The sequence below is a fragment of the Corvus kubaryi genome, unplaced genomic scaffold, assembly GCF_017639235.1.
Source record: "Corvus kubaryi isolate FWS band 111438036 unplaced genomic scaffold, C.kubaryi_AGA036_p1.0 78, whole genome shotgun sequence".
NCBI lineage: Eukaryota > Metazoa > Chordata > Aves > Passeriformes > Corvidae > Corvus > Corvus kubaryi.
The window spans coordinates 5,174,416-5,193,991 of record NW_024582065.1 but is presented as its reverse complement, the minus strand read 5'-3'; the positions used below and the strand labels follow the sequence as shown (position 1 = coordinate 5,193,991).

The window sequence follows — 19,576 nt, the reverse complement described above, 5'->3', positions numbered from 1 at the left end:
CAGGGATTGCTCAGGTCTTGTTTCTCTGCTCATTATGTCAGGATGAAAATCAGAATCTGACTCGCAGTTACAGGTTTTGTTAAAACCACATTCTGACAAGTCTGTGACTGCAGCAGGTATCAGGAGTTGTACCTAGAGAATTTGCTTATGACTATGATTTATCTTCCAAAACTGAAAGAGAAAGCAATACCTCATGAGCAGATATATCAGCTTCCAGTAACTGGTGTTTCTTCAAAAGGTTGTTAACAGATGCCAAGTCCTTCCCATAGTCTTCAGATGCCAACAAAGCCTCCACCTGGGGATGGAGAAGGAAACGTGGAACGAAGAACAAATTGTGTTTCACAAACTCCTTGAAACTATAATGCTGTAAAACCATGCAAATTACTTCTCAATTTTCTACTAAGCCTTCACCTTGTCACCTGTTTAATACCTAAAAAGTTCCATGCAAATTTGCTTCTTCTCACCTTATTGTTTATAACTAATAACATGAACACATCCACAAGAATTTTACTAGTAATAAAGTTTTTTTTTAAATAAACCTAGACTTGCTCAAAGGTAAACAGTGCTCCACAAAATCTAACATCAGCAAAAGTAATACAAACTTAAAAAAAGAAGTCTCACAAGTAATTAATTCCCATCTTATTACCTCTGAAAGCCAAAAGTCAAAGTCCTTGATTCCAGTATTGAAATTCTGTTGCTTATTAGCTTCTTTCAGTTTCTGACTCTTCTCTGCTGATTTCTGTACCAGGAATTGCCACTGGTCAGCCAGGGCAGCCAGGCGTGCCTATCGGAAAGTGGGAAAGATAAGTAAACGTCACAAAAGAAAAATGAAAAAAGTTCTGATAAACACAAAACCAGACCATGGTGGAGGTTTTGCTGTTGATTCCAGATACGCAAGTTAGAGTCAGCATTTTGTACTGCCCAGCTATAATTTACATGTCAGTCACAGGATCAGAAAATTTATCCTCCTTGAGACTGAAGCAGAATAATTCACATGATTTACACTGTGTAGTTGAAGTACAAAAGCTTCTATAAAGCAAGATTTGTTCTAGAGGGACACTGTCTGGACTCAATTACCCAAACACTGCTCAAAGCAAAGCCAAGCAAGACTTGAAGGTGCCCACCTTGACGGCGTCCTCGCTGCCAGCACAGGCGCCCCTCTCGATGAGGGAGTTGCCCATGTCAATGACGCCACGGATGCGGTCAGCGTTGGCGTGGAGCTCGGCTTCAAAGGCCTGGTGCTTCTGGTGTTTGCTCTGCAAGGACAGACCCAACACCATCAGACACTGCACAAAGGGCTCCTCCATTGTTCTCATGGGCTGGGTTGTCATAAGCTTCATGTGCAGGCTGAGCTGAGGAAGTCCTCTCTGGGTAGGGTATTTACTGCTCACTCCAATGTTACTCTCATTACCTGAGTAACCACCAAGTTTTGACCTGGCAAAACTGTGGGTGAGCTGAGACACAGAACTCTGGCAGTGTATTCTGTATTTCACATGAACACGATGTTCTGCATTTTCACGGGTGCCAATGCAAAATTCCCTGCACTGAGCTGAGCTGTTACTGCAGTAAAGATTGCTCATTTTCAATGCACCCCTTTGAAAAGCAGCAATTACACATACCCTGAGTAGAGTAGATCATCCTTTCTACTCCTACAGTAACTGCACAAATTCCTACTTCCCTTCCTAATCCATAGGTAATTAACAGAAATCACTGCTCCAGCTTATCTGCTTTCTGCACAGTTGTGATATTAGCCATACACAGCCCCATTATATATATATAAAAATAGTGAATTAACAGCCAAAAACTTCTATAAAAACATAACTAAATTATTTGGTAAGAATTTTTCTCTGCCAAGTTGAGAGCACCATGAGAACAACAGGAGCCTCGGTGTGGGAAGGAGTGTGCAGCTCTCATGTATCCACGATCCATCCACCCACCAGGAATATGACAATAGCACAAAAGTGACAAGACAGAATTTGCAAGTATAAACTGGAAATGCTAGTGACATTGGACATGGGTAGAGAATGGAATGAAAGGAAATGTTAGATTAAAAATAAAAAAGGAAAAATACTATGGCGCTGGTATGAGAAATTCTGCATGAACTGCTTCATTTTGGGAACTGTAAACCCAAATCCTGAGATTATAAAAGCATGTCCCTCAAAGCTAGATCCACCAACTTGGAAAATTCAATTTAAAAGTTGCCAGTTGCGTATCTCCATATAATTACCATGACAACAAATTGCAGACAAGCCTTTACAGTTTAATATAAAATTCTATTTTTTTTTCAACTAAAAAAATAGTAATTTAATGTACCATACTCTGAAGTGACAAATGATTATTTCATTTCTTACTCTTGTTAGCTTCCTCTTTCTTTGTTCTGTCTTCTCCTTCCACACATTCTCATTTTACTGCACTTCTTGGATTCTTTCAAGTGCTGTCAGCTTTCCATCTGGTACATCTCTTTTTCTGGAGTGTTCTTTCTGTATTATTCCCTTCTATTCTATTGCAAGAACTAAGCCAATCAAGATCTATCATTTATTGAATCCTTCATCTTCAGCATTTGATTCTACAAACAGAAGCTCATGGATTTGGCATTACGTCCTGTGTTAAATCATCACAAATGATGACCAAACAGCCTTTTCTTCTGAAAAAGGAGGATAGAACCCCATTTTCCTATAGGCTAACTCCTAAAAAAGCCCAAACTACATCACTAATGCAGCATAGATTAAACAGATCATGCAGAACACCTGCAAAACGAATACATAAATAAATGATGCTGAATAGGCATTAACAAAAAAGCCACACCCATAGGACAAGGATCAACAGCTGCACCTGGATGGAGGTCAAGAACTAACAGAAAACAAAGAGATTGCATGAACTGATGGATGGAGCAGCAACCAGAGCTTGGGCTCACACAGAAGCTTATACAGAGAAAATAAATTCACATACCAGGGCTAGTCCAAACTACTTACCAGCAGTTTGGAAAGCTATAAAACAGATTGAGAGAAGTAGTTCAGTGCATTCATACTACTTCATAAACCAGAATTAAAACATAAGAGGTAACGTTATTCCTTAATACTGAAAAATAAATGAGGTTTCGCATTCTATAATGTAAAAGAGTTGAGACTCAAGAATTCAGTTTTCTTATGTTTTTGTCTAGATGCTGGGAGAGAGACAGAACAGCCACTTGGGTTTCTTTAGGAAACTTTCTGCTGCGGATACCGTATATCTTATTAATTATATGCATGAATAATTAATCATATGCATGAATAATTACTAACCAAGTCCTATTTTGGGTCTCCTTTCATGCATAATGTAACTTCCATTTTCTCGTTGTTAAAAGGAGAACATGTCCAACATGATGCACTATTCTGTCATCTCTGAACAAGAATTCCTGAGCATGGATTTTCAAAGCAGAGGAGGCCTTGCAAAGTTAACAATGATATTCTGATTTTTAAGCCAAGAACCACATTCACCTGGATATTTGTGGGATCCTTATATGACTCATCACTTGCAGTCTGGAGCTTTTCACTGATCCAGGCTTCTATTTCATCCACATCACGACTGAACTGCTGGAGGGTCTGAGACTCTCCCAGCTTTGATCTCTTCTCAATCATTTGGGCTTTCAGACGAAGCCACCTGCAGTAATTTGACACATACAATGAAGAACACTAGAGCCACATGAGGCATCGCCTTCAACAGCTACAGAACGTCCCTAAAGAGGATTTCCAGTCATCTGCATTCTCCTCCCAGGGCAGCACTGACCTGTCCAGGACCTCGTTGCGTCTGTTGGCGATGACTCCCTTGGCGTAATGATCTGCAGCAATCAGCTGGTCAGCAAAGGATTGCAGGACAGCAATTTTCTCTTCCTATTCAAACCAGAAACCATGAATTAGAACTGTGGTTCCCTAAAGTCAAATGATGAGCAGTGTCTGGAACAGAACAAGCCTTTTTATCTTCTTTAAATTTACATTACTGTGACTCTGTGAAGGAAGTCTCTGTTCCCTAGGACTGTAGAGTTCAACTTAGAACACCTTTCACCTGTGGCATTTAGGAAAAAAGGATCTTTTGGGCTTAAAACTTCAGCAGTATGATCTCCCAATAAATCTAGGCAGCTTTCTGCTACAAGAAACTGGAAATACACCCTTTTCTGCCACAAATAAAGGGAAAAAGTAATTTCAAATCAGTAAATTCACACAAATACTTGCCACTATTTCTACACTGTCTGTAGGCAATGAAATACATCCTGATCTGCATAAACTGCTTCTAAACTTCTGCAACAAATTCCACATGGCTGAATATTCAGAACTGGACTTCAGAAGCCATACATGGCAGGAACTCCTTTTGCTAATAATTCCTATGAGAAAAAGGAAACTATTTTCCCCTTACTTCAGCTACACTCCTCACCTGGACATTGATTGCTTTATCAAAATCTTCATGTTTCTTGATGAGTGCCTCCACACTGTCTAAGGAGTCTCCTTTATCCTCTGTATTTAGGAAAGCCTCCCGGGCAGCCATCCAGTTTTCAGCTTGTTCACAGTCCCGATGAAACAGCTGGGGAGAAAAAACTCCAAAGCATGAGCAAGACAGACCAAGAGCACTCTTATCACCAAAAAATAATAAACTTTTTAATGAAAAGAGGAATTATTATTCAAACTGCAGCAGAGTACCTGTAGTTCCAGGCACTGGTCCAGCATCATTCTGCGCTGGACCCAGGCCTTCTCCAGGTCTGTCCGTTCTTGGTCCAGAATATCCAGTTTCTCCTTGATCTCTGGGCTAGCATAGTGTCCATGGGCTAGAAGTTGTTGTCCAAACTGTTCAAATGCCTGGAAAGTGCCAGCCCTTGCATCTATTTCCGTGCGGTGTTCCTGCAAGGGGCAGAGATGTGCTGCTCAATGACCAGAGCTGAACTGATCTGGTTTTGGAACTCTGATTGGAAAGTGTCAGAAAAAAGAAACATTTGTTGATGTTTATGATAACACTTATCTTTCACATACCTGGTGCCTTTCCAATAAAGCCTCAGCTCCAGTCACATCCTTTGCGAGTTCATCTGAGGAGACCAGACCCCGGATTCCATTGATCCAAGACATGAGGTCCCTGTGGACACACAGTAATAGGGTATTTTTCCCTCCCTCCACTGAAGTAAGTCAAAACAGGGAAAACAGTCCTTTTCTGAACCCTTCACAGAAATATTCCTGTGGAACAATAAGCCATATATACTTCACTAATAATAAACAAATTGAGAGGGGGAATAGCATCACTACCTGAAATCACTGAGGAAACGCTGCAGGTCATGAGAATCTCCAAGCTTCTCTTTGCGCTGGTCAGCACGTTTTCCCAGACTATTCCAAGCCTGATTCAACTCAGTGCATTTTTCTTGGAGATCTTCAGCAGATTCTGGATGTGACTGGATCAGACGCTGGGCAGTTTCACCAAGAGAATTCACCTAGGATTAGAGAAGGGGAAATAAACACAATGAAGACAGAGAGAAGAACTGCTATAGTTCAATCATTTCTGGTAGATAAAAAGAAAGCTTTTGGGTTCTCTTCCTCAGAATCTCACCTTGTCTCCCAGAGCTGCCAAGTCTCTCTCAAAGCCTTCATGTTTGCGCTGCAGAGCCTGAACACTGGCCAGGTCATGCCCATAGTTGTCTGTATTTAATGCTTGATTCTTCTCCTCTATCCATTCTTTGGTTTCATCAGCATCTCTGATTTGAAGGAAGGAAAGGCAAAAAGAGAATTAAAACCAAGACCACCCTCTCCACTGAACAAGCTGGGGGTTGAATATGATTTGTTTAGAACAGGTCCCACTATATTTTAGAATTCTTGACAGACAAAGCATTTGAGTCAAGACCAAACAAACCCCTCACCTGTGGAATCTCTGGACCTCGTGGGCACTGCCCAGCAACTGGCTCCTCTCTTCTGCCAGCTGCTGCAGAGATCTCCAGCGCTCATTCAGCTCCTGGATGAGGGAAATGAAAAGTCAAGATTGGTCTTTCACTACAGGTGAAGGTTACTAAATTCTGCTTAATTCCAGAAGAATGCACAAATTCCGACAGCTTAGTTAAATATTAAGGGTTTCTCCTGAGCTGTAAAACCAAATGATTTTATGTATACAATGAGATAGTGATGTAACTTGAGAAGCAAATGCTGTATATACTAATATATACATTCCTTCAATACATTGATTCAAAAGAATTTATAAAGCTTAATGAAAGACAAAGACTGTGGAAAAGGAGGGCAAAAAATGTTCACAACTTCTAAATCAGGTCAGAGAAAATTGTGTAATTACCTTGATTGAGTTGAAGGTTGCCACAGTGTGTACCATCAAACGTGCAGACTGTGTGAAAAGGCAGAAATAAAAAATATAGCATTGAAGTCAACTCTAACCAAAAGCAAAACCAGACTGAAAGAAAAGTCCTTAAAAAAACCAAATAGAAACCACCAAGAAAGACAATCTAAGTAAATAACAAAAGCAATTGAGAATAATTGGCTGTAATACCTAAGGTATTATAGAGCAAAATAAGAATAGTCAGAATTCACAAGCGAGCACTGTCTTATTAGTGTAAACTGAAGCAAACAAATCTTAATGAGGGCAAAGAAGAGGAAAATTTAAAGGTAACATTCAATACATGAATTTAAAAAACCCCAAAATCTTAGTCATAGTTTGCCAAGTTACTATGGGACTCTTAGAATTCGATGTACATGTTTATAATCTGCAAAAAAAAAACTTTAAAAGTCACCAGTTCCTGGTGACATGGCTGCATTTTTTGCCAAAATATTGCATACTAACCTGGTTTCCCCACATTCACACAACTTAAAAGATGTACAAGCAGCTTTAAGTCTAACAGAGTAGGTGCAAGACATAAAACACGAGAATGAAATGCTAGGGAAAACACAATGTTAGATAATTTTAAAAATATTTAAGATATTATTGTGCTTTAGTAGGTGACAGCTCTTCCATTGTAGGCCTCTAATGAATGGAGAAAGGCTTCTTCTATTGTAGAAAATGAGCTGGTGGTGACTAATGGAATACAGCATATCCCTTACTAAAGGAATATTGACATAAATGGTTTTGACTTTGAGGAATAAAAACATTTTGTTGTAGCAAGCAGAAAGCAAAGAACTCATGCAAAGTGAACAAGGGATTATTCAGTATCTACTGGCCAGAAACTGGAATCACCCTCATAGTACAAACTCAAAACTAAACAGAGTTTTGTAGCAGAGAGGTAAAAATAAGGCTGTTGACAATTTCTATGGCACAGGAAAAGTAAATGGTCTAAAAAAGATGATGTGCTGTAGTTTTTTTTTTATTTTCTTGTTGTGTGCTACTAAGCAATGACACCTACCTTCCAAGGAGACGCTGTCTTAGAATCAGTTTCATCCTGTTTGAAAATGTGAAGAAACAGCTTTAAATACAAAACAGAATCTAAAACTATCAGAATACAGTAAAAAAAATCTTGAAAATATCTCCATGTTCAATCCTTAACAGAGTAAATACATTTTTTCATGCAAGTATTTGTATCAATTTGGGTTATGCTGCTTGCTTAGATCTGTGATGTGGGGCAAGACACTCAGGAAACAAAGGAATCAAAGATTATCTTATCTTTGAATGTCCATTCAAAGTCATTAGTGAGTTCCATCATGGAAACGAACTACAGTTATGGCTGAACTTCTCTTTGTACATCCCAAACCTGTTACAATTGCCACTCCATCCACCTCAGAAATTAACACTTACCCTGGGCATCATCCCATAGACTTCCTGCAAAGAAGACAGGACAAACAACTTGTTATTTTCTAACAGAAAGAATGTTTTTCCCAACATGCTTCATACTTAGTTGGCACAGGATAAAATTATTTACAGCACAAGTATGTAAAAAGCTGGCAAAAAAGCCCTAAAAAATCCAAACCAAAACAGAAAACCCACAAATCCCCTCCGCTCTGAATTGCACTCTGTTTTATTTCTCTTTTTCCCTAGCATTCCTCACCCATTTTCCTGCACATAAATAAAGGCTAAATTTCAAATTTATATGAAGTTAATGTGTGGATTCTCCATGACTTTTGATATTATTGTAAAGACTTTCCATTCCTAAAAAAAGAAAGGAAAAAGCTCTAGATGCTGCAATTTGCTCTAGCATTATTAAAAAATACAATTCTAAAGGTCTTCTTGGGATGGCCACACTAGAGAACAGCCTGAATCTCGCAATGTCAGGCAAAGACAACAGACAAAAGAAAGGAGGAAAATCTTTTGCTTCTTAGATTAGATTAAGGCAGAGAAAAAGAGCACCTGTTGCTGTACTGCTTGTACTTCATCTGCCATCAGCCCTTCTGACTCCAGGTCCTTTGCAACCTTGTTTATGTCCTTCAGGCGTGACTCGTTGGCTTTCAGATCCTACACAGAACAGGGAAATATCCCAGCATTAACATTCACCCATGCAAAACATGTGGAACAAGGTGGCTCACCAGGAGTGCCCAGTGTGTGAACAGCAGGAATTGAGCACAATGGCCCTGAGTTCCCAGAGAGCCTACGCCAGGGAATCCCAGCTGCCAGTTTCCCCCCCCCCCCCCCATCTCAGGGAAATTACAGATGGAAACCAAAATGCATCTTTCCTTTCAACAGGAATAGCTTAACTGAAGGCTATGCTTTACACAAACTGAAATTCCTCCAAAGCTTGGCAGATTCTATACTGCAAAGTGCTGAAAGAGGGTTTTAGCTCTCTGGGAGCTGGGAAGCACGGAGCAACCTGGGCAATGTAATCAAACTGAAGACACTTGAATGTGGGATTCTCTCTAGCCTCACAAAATGAAAGAAAAAATTCATATATACCTTTTATGGACCTTTTATGTCCAATCAAAGCCATATTTCATACTCAGCTATAAAGAATTGTCATGGACACATGATCAGAAAGCCTGAAGGGAAAGGCCAAAATTAACACACACATTATGCAGCATCACAACATACCTTCTGAAAATCATCGAATTTCTTCTGCAGCACCTCCACCTGCTCCAGGTCAGCACCCACTTCCTCACTGGTGAGTGCTGCTTCCTTCTCATTGATCCACTGCTGGAGCTCGTTGGCTTCACGGAAAAGCATGAACTTCTTGCAGCTTTTTTCCAACATGCCTTTACGTTTTTCTCCCAGTTCCAGGAGAGAGTGATACCTGGGACAAGCAGGAAAGGAAAGCAGGAAACAGTCAGATGGAACTGAGTCCAATCACAGGAATTTCCCAAGTACTGGAGTCCCCAAAAATGGAGAAACTCTGAACTTATGCCCTGTTCTGCTACAGGATGAGCTACTCATGTGTAGTTGGGAATGAAGACTGTCCATGCCTCTCCTCCACATGGATTGCACACCAAAATGGGAACTCCCACATGCAACGCCTCACTGGGCAAATGCAAACCCAAATCACAGCCTAGGCTGGGGTAGGTTCTTAAACCTCAGTATCACTGCAGGGCAGGAATGACTCCATAGGCTCTTACTTGCCAAGAGATAATTTTCCTAGAGTACATCAAGTCTGTCATCAGATTACTAAAATCCACTGGCCTCCCAGCTTTAGAACATAAACATCCTCACTAGCCATTTTCCAGTGCAAAATCTGCTGAATGTTTAAGGGGTAATCTATATGATAACACACCTATATTCAACCGAAAAACCCATGAAACTCATTTCACATGCACTTTTTATATCTGTGGAATTCTCAATATCAATGATATTACTCCTCATTTACATTAGAATAGACAAAAAGTGAAACCTCAAAAATGTTTAAATTGGTCTGCACAGGGGCAAATAAACCTCTTAAGACCAGCCAGTTATTTAAAACCACCTTGTAATCAACTAGACACAGATGATCCTACAAGACCCTTCCCAAGCTATTGCTGAAAAAAGCCAAGAGCAGTTTTGCAGTCACTGAGTTACAAATCTCTCTAGCAATGCATAATAATGCCTGGATTTTAAAAACCTGCTTTCAGAAAAGCCACACTCTTAATACTCATGTTCCTTTATTTTAAGTCTTCCAGAAGATGAGACTTTTTTTCTGCATCTGGAAGGGTTTTTTATGTCCTGAATCAGTTTGAACATTGGTCTACCGCAGTGATCAACAGCAGCAATAGATTCTCATTATTAAGCTATATTCCTTCTGATGTTGTTAAGTCAAACAATACCAGACACTGCTGAGGTACCTCCAGGGGCCTCAAATGGGGATGTTTTCATTTCCCACCCTGAAGCACAAGGGCACATACTGAGCAGTTACAACCCCCCAGCTTGAGGAGTTCAATCCTGGAGCATTTTCCTAACCAACAGCTCAGAGATGACAAAGTCTCCTTAAAATAATCCTCAGTATCCTGGGCTGTAATGTCTGTATACCAAACTGATAAACCAGCTCTCCTTCCATGGAAGCTGAGACTTTGTGGCTTCCTGTTTATTGTAGTTTAAGGCTGGGCAGAAAGGAACTAAGAATCTTTCATATTAGGCTTAAATAGAAACTTTCTACCCTGACTTCAGGAAAACACTGATTTGAAGCCAGCCCTAACTGTGGCTGTTTGCCTCAGCAAACAATGTCAGCTATTAAATACTTGTAAAGCTCATAGAGGATCTGGGGCAAAACTCCTTTAGAAGCAGACCTTACCTCAGAGTTGCTTTGCAACACTTGAGAGATTTACATAAAAGTTTCACTTTTAATTCTCAAGAAACACATTTGCTATGAAAAGACAAGCACAGCCAATAAACACTGTGGCTTTGGATTTCCCAGTAACTTCCACCTGTATAATGCAAACTTGGTATCTTTTCCAGGAGACACGAACACAAGTTTCAAAATCTAGTTGATGTTAAAATTAAGAAATAATCACCCTATATAAATAATGTTTTTTGACTATCCAGCATAAATGTTACTTTCTGTGATAAACCATGATAGCCCCACCCTTCCCAAACTCTTAAGACGTTTAGATGTGATGCAATACTTGGTAGATGTATTTTGTATATATTTATATAAACAAACTAATATTTCTATCTGCACCTCACAAAATGCAGGAGATGCTTTTTAAGGAAAACAGTCTAGATAGACCTAAAGCCTCTTTGGTAAGCAAAATCAGCGTGATGGAATAAACATGAACCAATTTAGCAGCACAGAGGTGCCCAGCAAGATAAGCAGCTGGAAACACAGACCACCACATTCATCTAAACTAATCCTCATTGCAGAAATTGCCTCCTTCATGTCTCTTTGGAGCAGCTTTCCCAAAGAAAGAAACAAAGGGAGGATGAACAGTGACAGTGTGGAGACAGCATGATTTAGGAAAGGGCTAATCCTACTCACAGTTCTTCGACCTGTTTCATACGCAGAGATACACTGCCGACCTCCTTAGTTATGAGAGTCCTGCACAGACAGGGAGCACAGCAAATGCATGCGAAAAATTAGTCAGATTAACAAAAATAATGAAAGCAGCAGCTCCATCCATGGCTGGTCTGTGGTAGGAGATGAGTAAGAGTTCACATTTAAATGGAAAAAATTAGGTGTTGTTCAGAAGCAAACAAAGCAAATCAGACCAGGAGTACAATTCACGTAAGGAAAGCTCAGCAGTACAGTTGAGCTCTCTCTATAAGGTCTCCTCACTTCTTGATTATTGTGCCATGGGATTGGAAACTAGAAAGTGGTCCCCACTCCTTGGCTCTAAAATAAGGCACCCTGTTCTAGTTACTAAAAGCCACATGCAAACCCATGGAGGGAATTATTTTATTAAAATCCTGACCAATGTGCCACAATTTTCCAGCATCTTTTTGTCGTGCCGATAAAAAGGGGTTTTGTTATGGGTTGGTGGGGTTTTTTGTGTGATTTTATTTTAGTTTTTTAATTCTAGAGCTAAGGCTAGTAATTATTGCATGTCACTGTAATAACTGATGACTCAACACAACTGAGTGGGAGCAAATTCTCACACAGAACGACAATGTAGCTGCACAAACAGATGGGAGAAAAATTTCAGCTTTGGCTTCCAAGTGGCTTGATAAGATGAGCCAGCATTCACAGCTATCACCCACAGCCCTTGCTTGAATTAATCTTCAGCCACCATGTGCTTTAAGAAGGTCATTACCAAGTAGCCTTGCAGTTTTCTGTTTGCCAACGATATGTTGCACTTTCAAAACAGATGATAAAAATTGAAAAAAAAAAGAAGGGGGGACATGTTTTAGCTCCTATAATGGTAACAAATACTGGCACCACATTTCAGAAAAAAAAGTGATGATCTAGCAAGCAAAGTAGCCCCAGCTTGTAAGGAGGGCACCTCCAGAGGCAGCCCTGTATAGGGAGAGCACTGTACTTTATGGAATCAAATTTAAGAAAGCTTTTCAAAATAGATCACACATTAAGAAGTGACAACTACATATACAAGAGCTGCTTAGGACATATATATCTCACAAACAAGTTTAAGTAGTTAGGTACAACAACAAAAGGAACACATAAAATACTCAAGTCAGACAGTAAGTTGAGCTCTAGTGTCATGAGTTTAACAGTTAAAAATGGGAAAAGCAACAAGAAAATCTAGAGTAAGAATAAAATAACTGAATCTGGGCCTCTGGTAAAGGAGCCCTTTGTTTTGCTCCAGTTAATTACTCCCTCGTGTAAGAAGCATTAACCTAAGCAGGTGGCATCTGTGAAGCAAAGGCCAAGCCAGCTAATGCTGGCGGTGTCATATCTCATCAGTTAGATCTTACTGGTTGTCGATTTGCTCCTGTCGCAGTGCTATGCTGCCTTGCTCCTCCAGGAGGTTCTCTCGAGATGCAGACTGGGCAGGATCCAGTTTTTTCACATAGGCAGCTGGTACAAATCCCTGACGGTCATTGACTTCCACTTTCCACCAGTCCTGGAAGGAAGAAAACCACAAAGCAACCACTGTGAGGCCATCATCAAGCATAAAGAATGCTGGGCAACTGAATGCTGCAGATCAGAGACTTCTATTAACACAAGGAAAGCAGTGATGCTCTCAACAGCTTGCTCTTGTTATGGAGATAATTTCAAACAAACTGCCTCTTGAAGATAGAGATCTTACTCCCATGTCTCCCCTTATATTTGGCCAAAAATTCCTCCACATCAGGGAATTAAAGTTCTCACAGACATGTGCCCTGTCTTGGAAAAGCTGGCAGCTGTAGAGGAGTGATGGAAATGAAGTGAAGAGGTTCAGCTGAAGTGCTGAATGGGAACATGGGCTAAATGTGCCAAAACCAAACAAAGCACAGCACTGAGGGAGCCAAGCAAAGCAGCAAAGCAAGAGGCTGGAGCCCACCTTGTTGGTGCTGTTGAGTAAGGTGAGGATATCTCCCTTCTTCATTGTCACCTCCCGGGGACTCTTCTCCTGGTAATCATAGAGAGCCAGAACGAGCTCTTTTCCAGTTTCATCATCTGTGGGAGCAACTTGTTGCTAAAAAAATAGAGCACAAGAAAAAATGAGCTGTTCCATGTTTATTATAATCAATGTAGTTGTCCTAGAATAGACTTCAGCTGTAGTTAAAGCTACTGTAGAGTCAGTTTAGGTGCTGTCTGGGCTCAAACCCTGAAAACCACCACATTAAATTGTTTTATTTCAAAACAATGCAGCTGTCTTACGATTATAAAAACAGACTGCCAATTTTTTTTGAGAAAATCAGGCACAGTCTTCAATAACCTCTCGAAACCAACAACTGTTACTGAGCTTTGTTTTCACCTTTTGCTGATCCATGAATTTTAGGTACATGATTAGCATCTTTCCTTACCCTGCACGATTGGGCCTGTTCCCTTAATGCCTGGATGCTGCTGCCATAAGCGGAGAGATCAGACATCAAAGCTTCATGTTTCTTCAGAAGAGCCTGAAAGTGGATGATAGCAACAACATGCACACCTTGACATTTTACAAATATGCCTCTGCTTAAAATATATACTTTGACTCCACACACAGGGAATGTGGGTTTTTCAGAGCTGCCAGCCTTGTGACTCTCATGGGAATAATCACTTCTATTTATTCACAGGCTAGATAGTGGTCCTAATGCTCCTGGTGCTTTGCCTCTGCCTTATCTCAGCAACATTCCATTCTTTTGTTCTGACCAGAAATAACTATTTCCAGAGTGATATGGGTAAGTTTAAAGTGTGCCTTTAAACTGCACTTCACGTTGATAAACTGTCAGTCAGCACTGCCTGGGACGTGGTGTTTGACTGCAGAATGATACCAATAAAACAACTCCAGACAAAAAAAATTACTTCCAGACTAATGAACTGCTGAAAACCAGGCTCATGCTGAAATGCTCATCCCATGAGGAATTTGCTGATATTATTTTCAATATACTTAAAAAAACAAAACCCTGTAAAAGAGTGAATACAGAGGTAAAGCTTCCTCATAGTTGGTTTAATATACTGAGCAGCAGAATTTCATGTGCAATAACAACTAAGACACAGGAAAAATTGTCATCTTTTGACTAAGAGCCAAAATCTTTCTTGATGCAAGAATCTGCCCTCTTCAATAAGAATCCTGAAATTATCAGAGCTCATTTTTTTACCACCGGATAAATCCTCACTGTACTTAGGCAGAACTGGTTTAAACAAGAACCTCAAGTACCTCAGCAGAGTCTTCATCTTTCCCATAGTCTGTACTGCCTACAATGGGCTCCTTTTCCCTCATCCAGGATTCGGCCTCATTAGCATCAGCAAAGTACTGCTGAGCCTGCAGGGAATCCTCCAGATCCTGTCGACGCTGAGATGCTTTGGCTTTCAGAGAGTCCCACTTCTGGTTTAGCTCGTTCAGTTTGATTTTCACATCTTCAGCTGCAAAGTGTCCTATGGAACAGGAGCACAGGGAACTGAAGGACTTCAGCAGACAAAACCAATACACATTAAAAGGTTACTTGTAGTTCTTCAAAGTGACAGAAATTAGACCAATTTAAAGCCTATTCAGACTAGAATAATAAAAACACAACTCAGCTGGTCCTTTTGCCTCAGACTGGAAAACACTGAACCTGTCAATCAAGTTGTACTAGCATATCTTAATCATTAGGAATAAAACAAGACATATCATAACATTTCTCAATGATGAAACAGGAAAGGTCATCTCCTTCCAGAGTTCTGGCAGCAGACAGATATTATTGCAGACCTACAGGATTTTTTTGTTTGTTTTTTCATGTTAAAAACACCCAGTCGGAAATAAACATGCCTATTTATTTAAAAGCAATTTGTCTTTGTAGAGAATTTTCTCTCGCATCATGGTTATGTACCTCTGATAGAACCCTTTAACAGATGTAATTACAGAGACTAAATACAATAGGTAGAAAATTGCTAAATAAGTGTTCATCAAGAGTAGATGGAGATCTATGAAAATTATGACAGGTTCCCACCAAGGAACCTATTTTTATTTTCAGGTGAAAGGATGACCAGGAGTTCATCCTGCTAGTAGGTACCTGTCTATTGTCAGGATAAAAACAGGCAGTAATTCTTAACTGTGCTGGGCCAGAGAACAAAGGACTGTGCCAGAGTTAAAAAATATTGAGACATACCTTCTTCCACCATAGCATTCCCCTTCTGTGTGACTGCTTTAATGCGAGGCTCATGGCCTGCAATTTCTGCCTGCAAAGCCTGGTGCTTCTTTAGCAGATTCTGGACACCAATTAAGTCCTTGCCTGAAAGATACAAAATAATTAATCAGCCAAATCAGAGTCAGTAGATGAAACAAAAATTTCAAGGCAGCTGTAGCCAGCGCTACACAAACTTGCAGAGGGAAAACTCTTAACAATGAAGACAGAGCACTATGGAAACTAAGTTACCACTGGAATTATATAAGCAACACAACAGAGACCCGGGGGCAACGGCAAATATGTAACTCTGTACAATGTTAATTAGAGCAAACAGTTCTGAAATTTTCAGGGAATGTTCTATAAAGACACAATTTATAACACAGCAATTCTGACATCCAAATCCTAGAGATACCAGGATGGACCAACCTCGGTTTGTTGAAGCTGCAATAGGTTCTTTTTCCCTAATCCAGGTCTCTTCATCCTCAATGTCACGGAAAAGCTGCTGCAGGCGAAGCGAATCTGCGAGTTTCTGCTTGCGAGCTACCATGGGCTCCTTCAGAGCTTCATAGCGAGCCACTAAAGCTTCTTGTTTCTTCTTGATATTGTCAGCATCAAAGTGCCCAGCCTCTTGGAACTGGCGTGCCTGGATGGTAATGCCATCTATCCGATCCTAAAATTGATCCAGCAACAGCATTAGTTCAGAAGTTCTGTGAGGTGGCTGTAGTGACTGAGAAGCTCATGTCTATTAAAGTCATAAAGATATTATTCTTAGAGACATACAAGTATGTTTCAGTTCAAAATTATTTTTGATAAGCAAACTGTAAAACCCAAAGCTAAAAAAATTATAAAAAACCAGACCTGCTAAGGTCTCTGACTGAGCATATCTGGAAAGGCAGGAATAAAAATTTTTTCCCTTACCTGATGGGCAGCAACATCTGCCTCTAGCAGGGCATGTTTCTTCTGGAGATTCTGAACATTAGTAAGATCTTTTCCATAATCATCAGAAGCTAAGTGTCCTTCTACTTCATACAACCAGAGCTCAATGTCCTCCACATTGCGATTAAACTGCTGCTGCTGATTGGCTTCTCGCAGTTTTATACCTGACGGAGACAGGGGCAAGAGGAGAACAGGACAAGGTAAGTGAAGTGGAAACTGAAGTTAACTCATTTCCGGTCTTCTCCCAGCTAAACTCTCTAGAAATTTGTCCATATTCTTCTGAGCGAGTCGTACCTTTGAGCTCAGTGGCCTCCAGAAGCTTCTTCCACAAGCTGATGACTTCATTCATGCGAGATGCCACCTCATCTGACGCATAGTGCTTGACATCAATCAGCTTCTGGCCAGCTTTCTCCAGGGCATCAATACGACTCTGGTTAGCAGACAGCTCTGCTTCAAAAGCCTGGTGTTTCTGAACTTTACCTTGCAAGTTTGATGGATCCTACAGATGAAGAAAGAAATAGAACATTTCAATGCAAAATCAGTACCCAAAGGTCTCAAGAATTTTTGAAATTGGACTACTTTCAGAGACATGTCATGATGTCACCAGAGGATTTGGTGCCAAAAATATGCCTTAAATCAGAATTCTTAAGCTATTGGATAGGCATGATTACAGCATGATGGAAAAATGCCCCTTGGGGTCAGGAAGAAATTACAGTTCCTCCTGTTGCTATTAATACCACCGACTATCAGCAACATTTTGGCTGATGTTGCTTTGTATCATTAGACTGATTACATTAATTCCAGTACCGCCTTAAAAGCATTCTACCATTCATCTTTGTGCTTACCTTGTAGGCCTCATCAGTTGCAGTTTTCATCTTTTCATTAACCCAACTCTTGAGCTCATCAGAATCTCGGAAAAACTGCTGCAGATGGAAAGAATCTGCCAGCTGAGCACGGCGGTACATGGCTCTTTCATGAAGGGCATTTCGGCGGCTTAGCAGCTGAAAAAAAAAGAAAGTAAAAGGTTTTTAAATTCCTCAAGCTTGTAAGTACCACCACTGTACCCCTCTTGGGACAACTCCACTGACTTATTCTATATTGAAGTCATACCATGTAAAATAATAAAGCAGAACAAGATTTAAAGTCCACAGTCCAAATATATTTAGGATACTTACAGCATCTCTGCGTGTAGCAACATCGTCCATGGCATAGTGGTTATTCTGAATCAACTTAGTAGCAAACTCATCTAATGCCTACAGGGAAAACAAGTTTCCATTTATTTGGTGTAATAGAAATTGCTTATGCAAATTTGCTTAGTACATCAATTCCCCAAAGTTTATCACAGTAAAACTGGCAGAAAGCCATTAGCAGATCTATCCTTACACCCTTTTCTCTCTGTACCCTCATCCTCTCCATGTGGAAAAGCGCAGGTTTTTGACAAATCTTCATCCATCTGTGTGCTGGTCTGATAAGGAAGCACCAGGTTACCTGGCTCTGAGACAAAAGCCAAGCCCTATCCCATACTTTCTCCACTATTTTCTGTTTTAGAGACAATACCTGTTACATCCCACAGAACATTTCGGCAGATCATTCTGCAAAGCAAACCCCATCCTTTACTATCCTCCAGCAATGTCTCCTCCCCAGTCAACAAATGCCCTTGTTTCACTTCCTGCCCATTTAGTGATGACCAATGCCAATGTCTTACTGTGATTTTCTCCTCTTGGGCACTTAGGGATTTCTCAAAGTCTTCATGCTTCTTCAGAAGAGCCTCCACACTGTCCAGAGAATCACCAAGGTCTTCATTCAGCAGAAATGCCTGAAGTAAGGACACAAACACATTTTTATGTTTCCATACTCAGCTGCTCTAAGTGAGCTCAAGCACAGCCAGGGATATTTCTTGCCATATGTTATTACTGAAATGTAAAAGATGACATCTGGGATGGTGTTTGCTTTATGCTTCTAACAGCCAATAATTTTTTCCATCTTCTTATTCAACCAGCATTTTACAAGAGTTAACACACACAAAAGCCACATCAAGCCCACTTGCCACAGTTCATAGTTTCAGCATTAGATGGAAACAGCCATTGCACCATTTCAGGCAGACAGATAAATAACTCTGCACAGCACCCACTCACTAGTGGGTGCTTATGGCACTGTCAGTAGGCAATACCAACTACTTAAGCCTACAGAAGACTACCCAGAAATTAAAGTCCACTGTATCTGGAGCATTCAAAGCTTTGCACTCACCTCTTGTTTGCTCATCCAGTTGTCAACTTGTTCAGTATCTCTGTAGAAAAGCTGCAGGTCCATGCACTGCTCATACTGCTGTCTGCGGAGCTCCCACAGTTCCAGCAAGGCAGACCTTTCATCTGAGAGGATGGTCAGCTGATCGATTGGGAAGAGGAATATATAATAATTTTATTTAACACTCTAGTTCACTTCCATCTTGATGTAAAATCAAATTGTCACTCTAAAAAAGTGGTTAGCACTGAACTGAAAATGACTTCCTGTGTAAAGAATGAAATCTCCAGTTCCTGATGTGATCATCCTTTTAAATTAAGAGAGACAGAAGAAAGAGACAAAATTCTTCTAGGAGCTTGTGCTCTCAGCTTACCTTTTCTTTAACTTCATCAGAAGCGTAGTGCCCAGCAGAGAGCAAAGCCTGGCCTGACTCATCAGCAGATTTGAAGCTGTCTTCATGGGCATCAATTTCTCCCTAAGGAAGGAGATGTGAAAAAGCAAAATTTATCTTAGCATAGAGAGTCAGAATTACCTTACAATGCACATAAGGTAGGGTGCCCACCCTGGGCAGCCAGGGGACCTTTTTTTAAGGGTTAGGGTTAAATTCCTACATTAAAATGAAACTAGAAGTTGATTTGAGCTGTATTTTTTCTGCTTAATTACAGGAATTCCTCATGATGGAGAACTAAAACAGTCCTTAGTCCAACTGGCTGCTATCAGGCCTACCTTTTATAGAATATTATCATAAGCATTCTTAAATACTTAGTAATTAGTATATATCTACCATCTAGAAACAATTTAAAAATATTAAATCAGGACAGCAACCTAGTACTGTGTTAGTTGGATGATCAAAGCATTCCAGTGCTGCAACATTGACTCA

General features: G+C 40.3%; 1 protein-coding gene across 9 annotated transcripts in view; it reads right to left on the bottom strand.

Moving 5' to 3' along the window:
- SPTAN1 (spectrin alpha, non-erythrocytic 1) overlaps positions 1-19,576 on the bottom strand; it is a 46,297-nt gene that overhangs the window by 11,766 nt on the left and 14,955 nt on the right. For 4 of the 9 annotated variants that reach the window (XM_042052618.1, XM_042052616.1, XM_042052620.1 and 1 more), the window contains exons 10-40: positions 19,070-19,171; positions 18,703-18,840; positions 18,161-18,271; positions 17,631-17,708; positions 17,301-17,456; positions 16,750-16,954; positions 16,438-16,619; positions 15,946-16,189; positions 15,502-15,624; positions 14,571-14,788; positions 13,735-13,827; positions 13,269-13,403; positions 12,700-12,848; positions 11,309-11,368; positions 8,962-9,160; positions 8,287-8,391; positions 7,738-7,761; positions 7,349-7,384; positions 6,292-6,339; positions 5,870-5,961; positions 5,563-5,707; positions 5,265-5,446; positions 4,998-5,097; positions 4,671-4,868; positions 4,408-4,554; positions 3,766-3,869; positions 3,477-3,639; positions 2,973-2,987; positions 1,125-1,256; positions 647-784; positions 191-295 (exon numbers count right to left, since the gene is read on the bottom strand). In XM_042052618.1, the coding sequence (XP_041908552.1) occupies positions 191-295; positions 647-784; positions 1,125-1,256; positions 2,973-2,987; positions 3,477-3,639; positions 3,766-3,869; positions 4,408-4,554; positions 4,671-4,868; positions 4,998-5,097; positions 5,265-5,446; positions 5,563-5,707; positions 5,870-5,961; positions 6,292-6,339; positions 7,349-7,384; positions 7,738-7,761; positions 8,287-8,391; positions 8,962-9,160; positions 11,309-11,368; positions 12,700-12,848; positions 13,269-13,403; positions 13,735-13,827; positions 14,571-14,788; positions 15,502-15,624; positions 15,946-16,189; positions 16,438-16,619; positions 16,750-16,954; positions 17,301-17,456; positions 17,631-17,708; positions 18,161-18,271; positions 18,703-18,840; positions 19,070-19,171 (3,927 nt within the window). The remainder of the gene's footprint in view (positions 1-190; positions 296-646; positions 785-1,124; positions 1,257-2,972; positions 2,988-3,476; positions 3,640-3,765; positions 3,870-4,407; positions 4,555-4,670; positions 4,869-4,997; positions 5,098-5,264; positions 5,447-5,562; positions 5,708-5,869; positions 5,962-6,291; positions 6,340-7,348; positions 7,385-7,737; positions 7,762-8,286; positions 8,392-8,961; positions 9,161-11,308; positions 11,369-12,699; positions 12,849-13,268; positions 13,404-13,734; positions 13,828-14,570; positions 14,789-15,501; positions 15,625-15,945; positions 16,190-16,437; positions 16,620-16,749; positions 16,955-17,300; positions 17,457-17,630; positions 17,709-18,160; positions 18,272-18,702; positions 18,841-19,069; positions 19,172-19,576) is intronic. The other 5 variants (XM_042052617.1, XM_042052621.1, XM_042052619.1 and 2 more) reach the window with 3 other exon arrangements.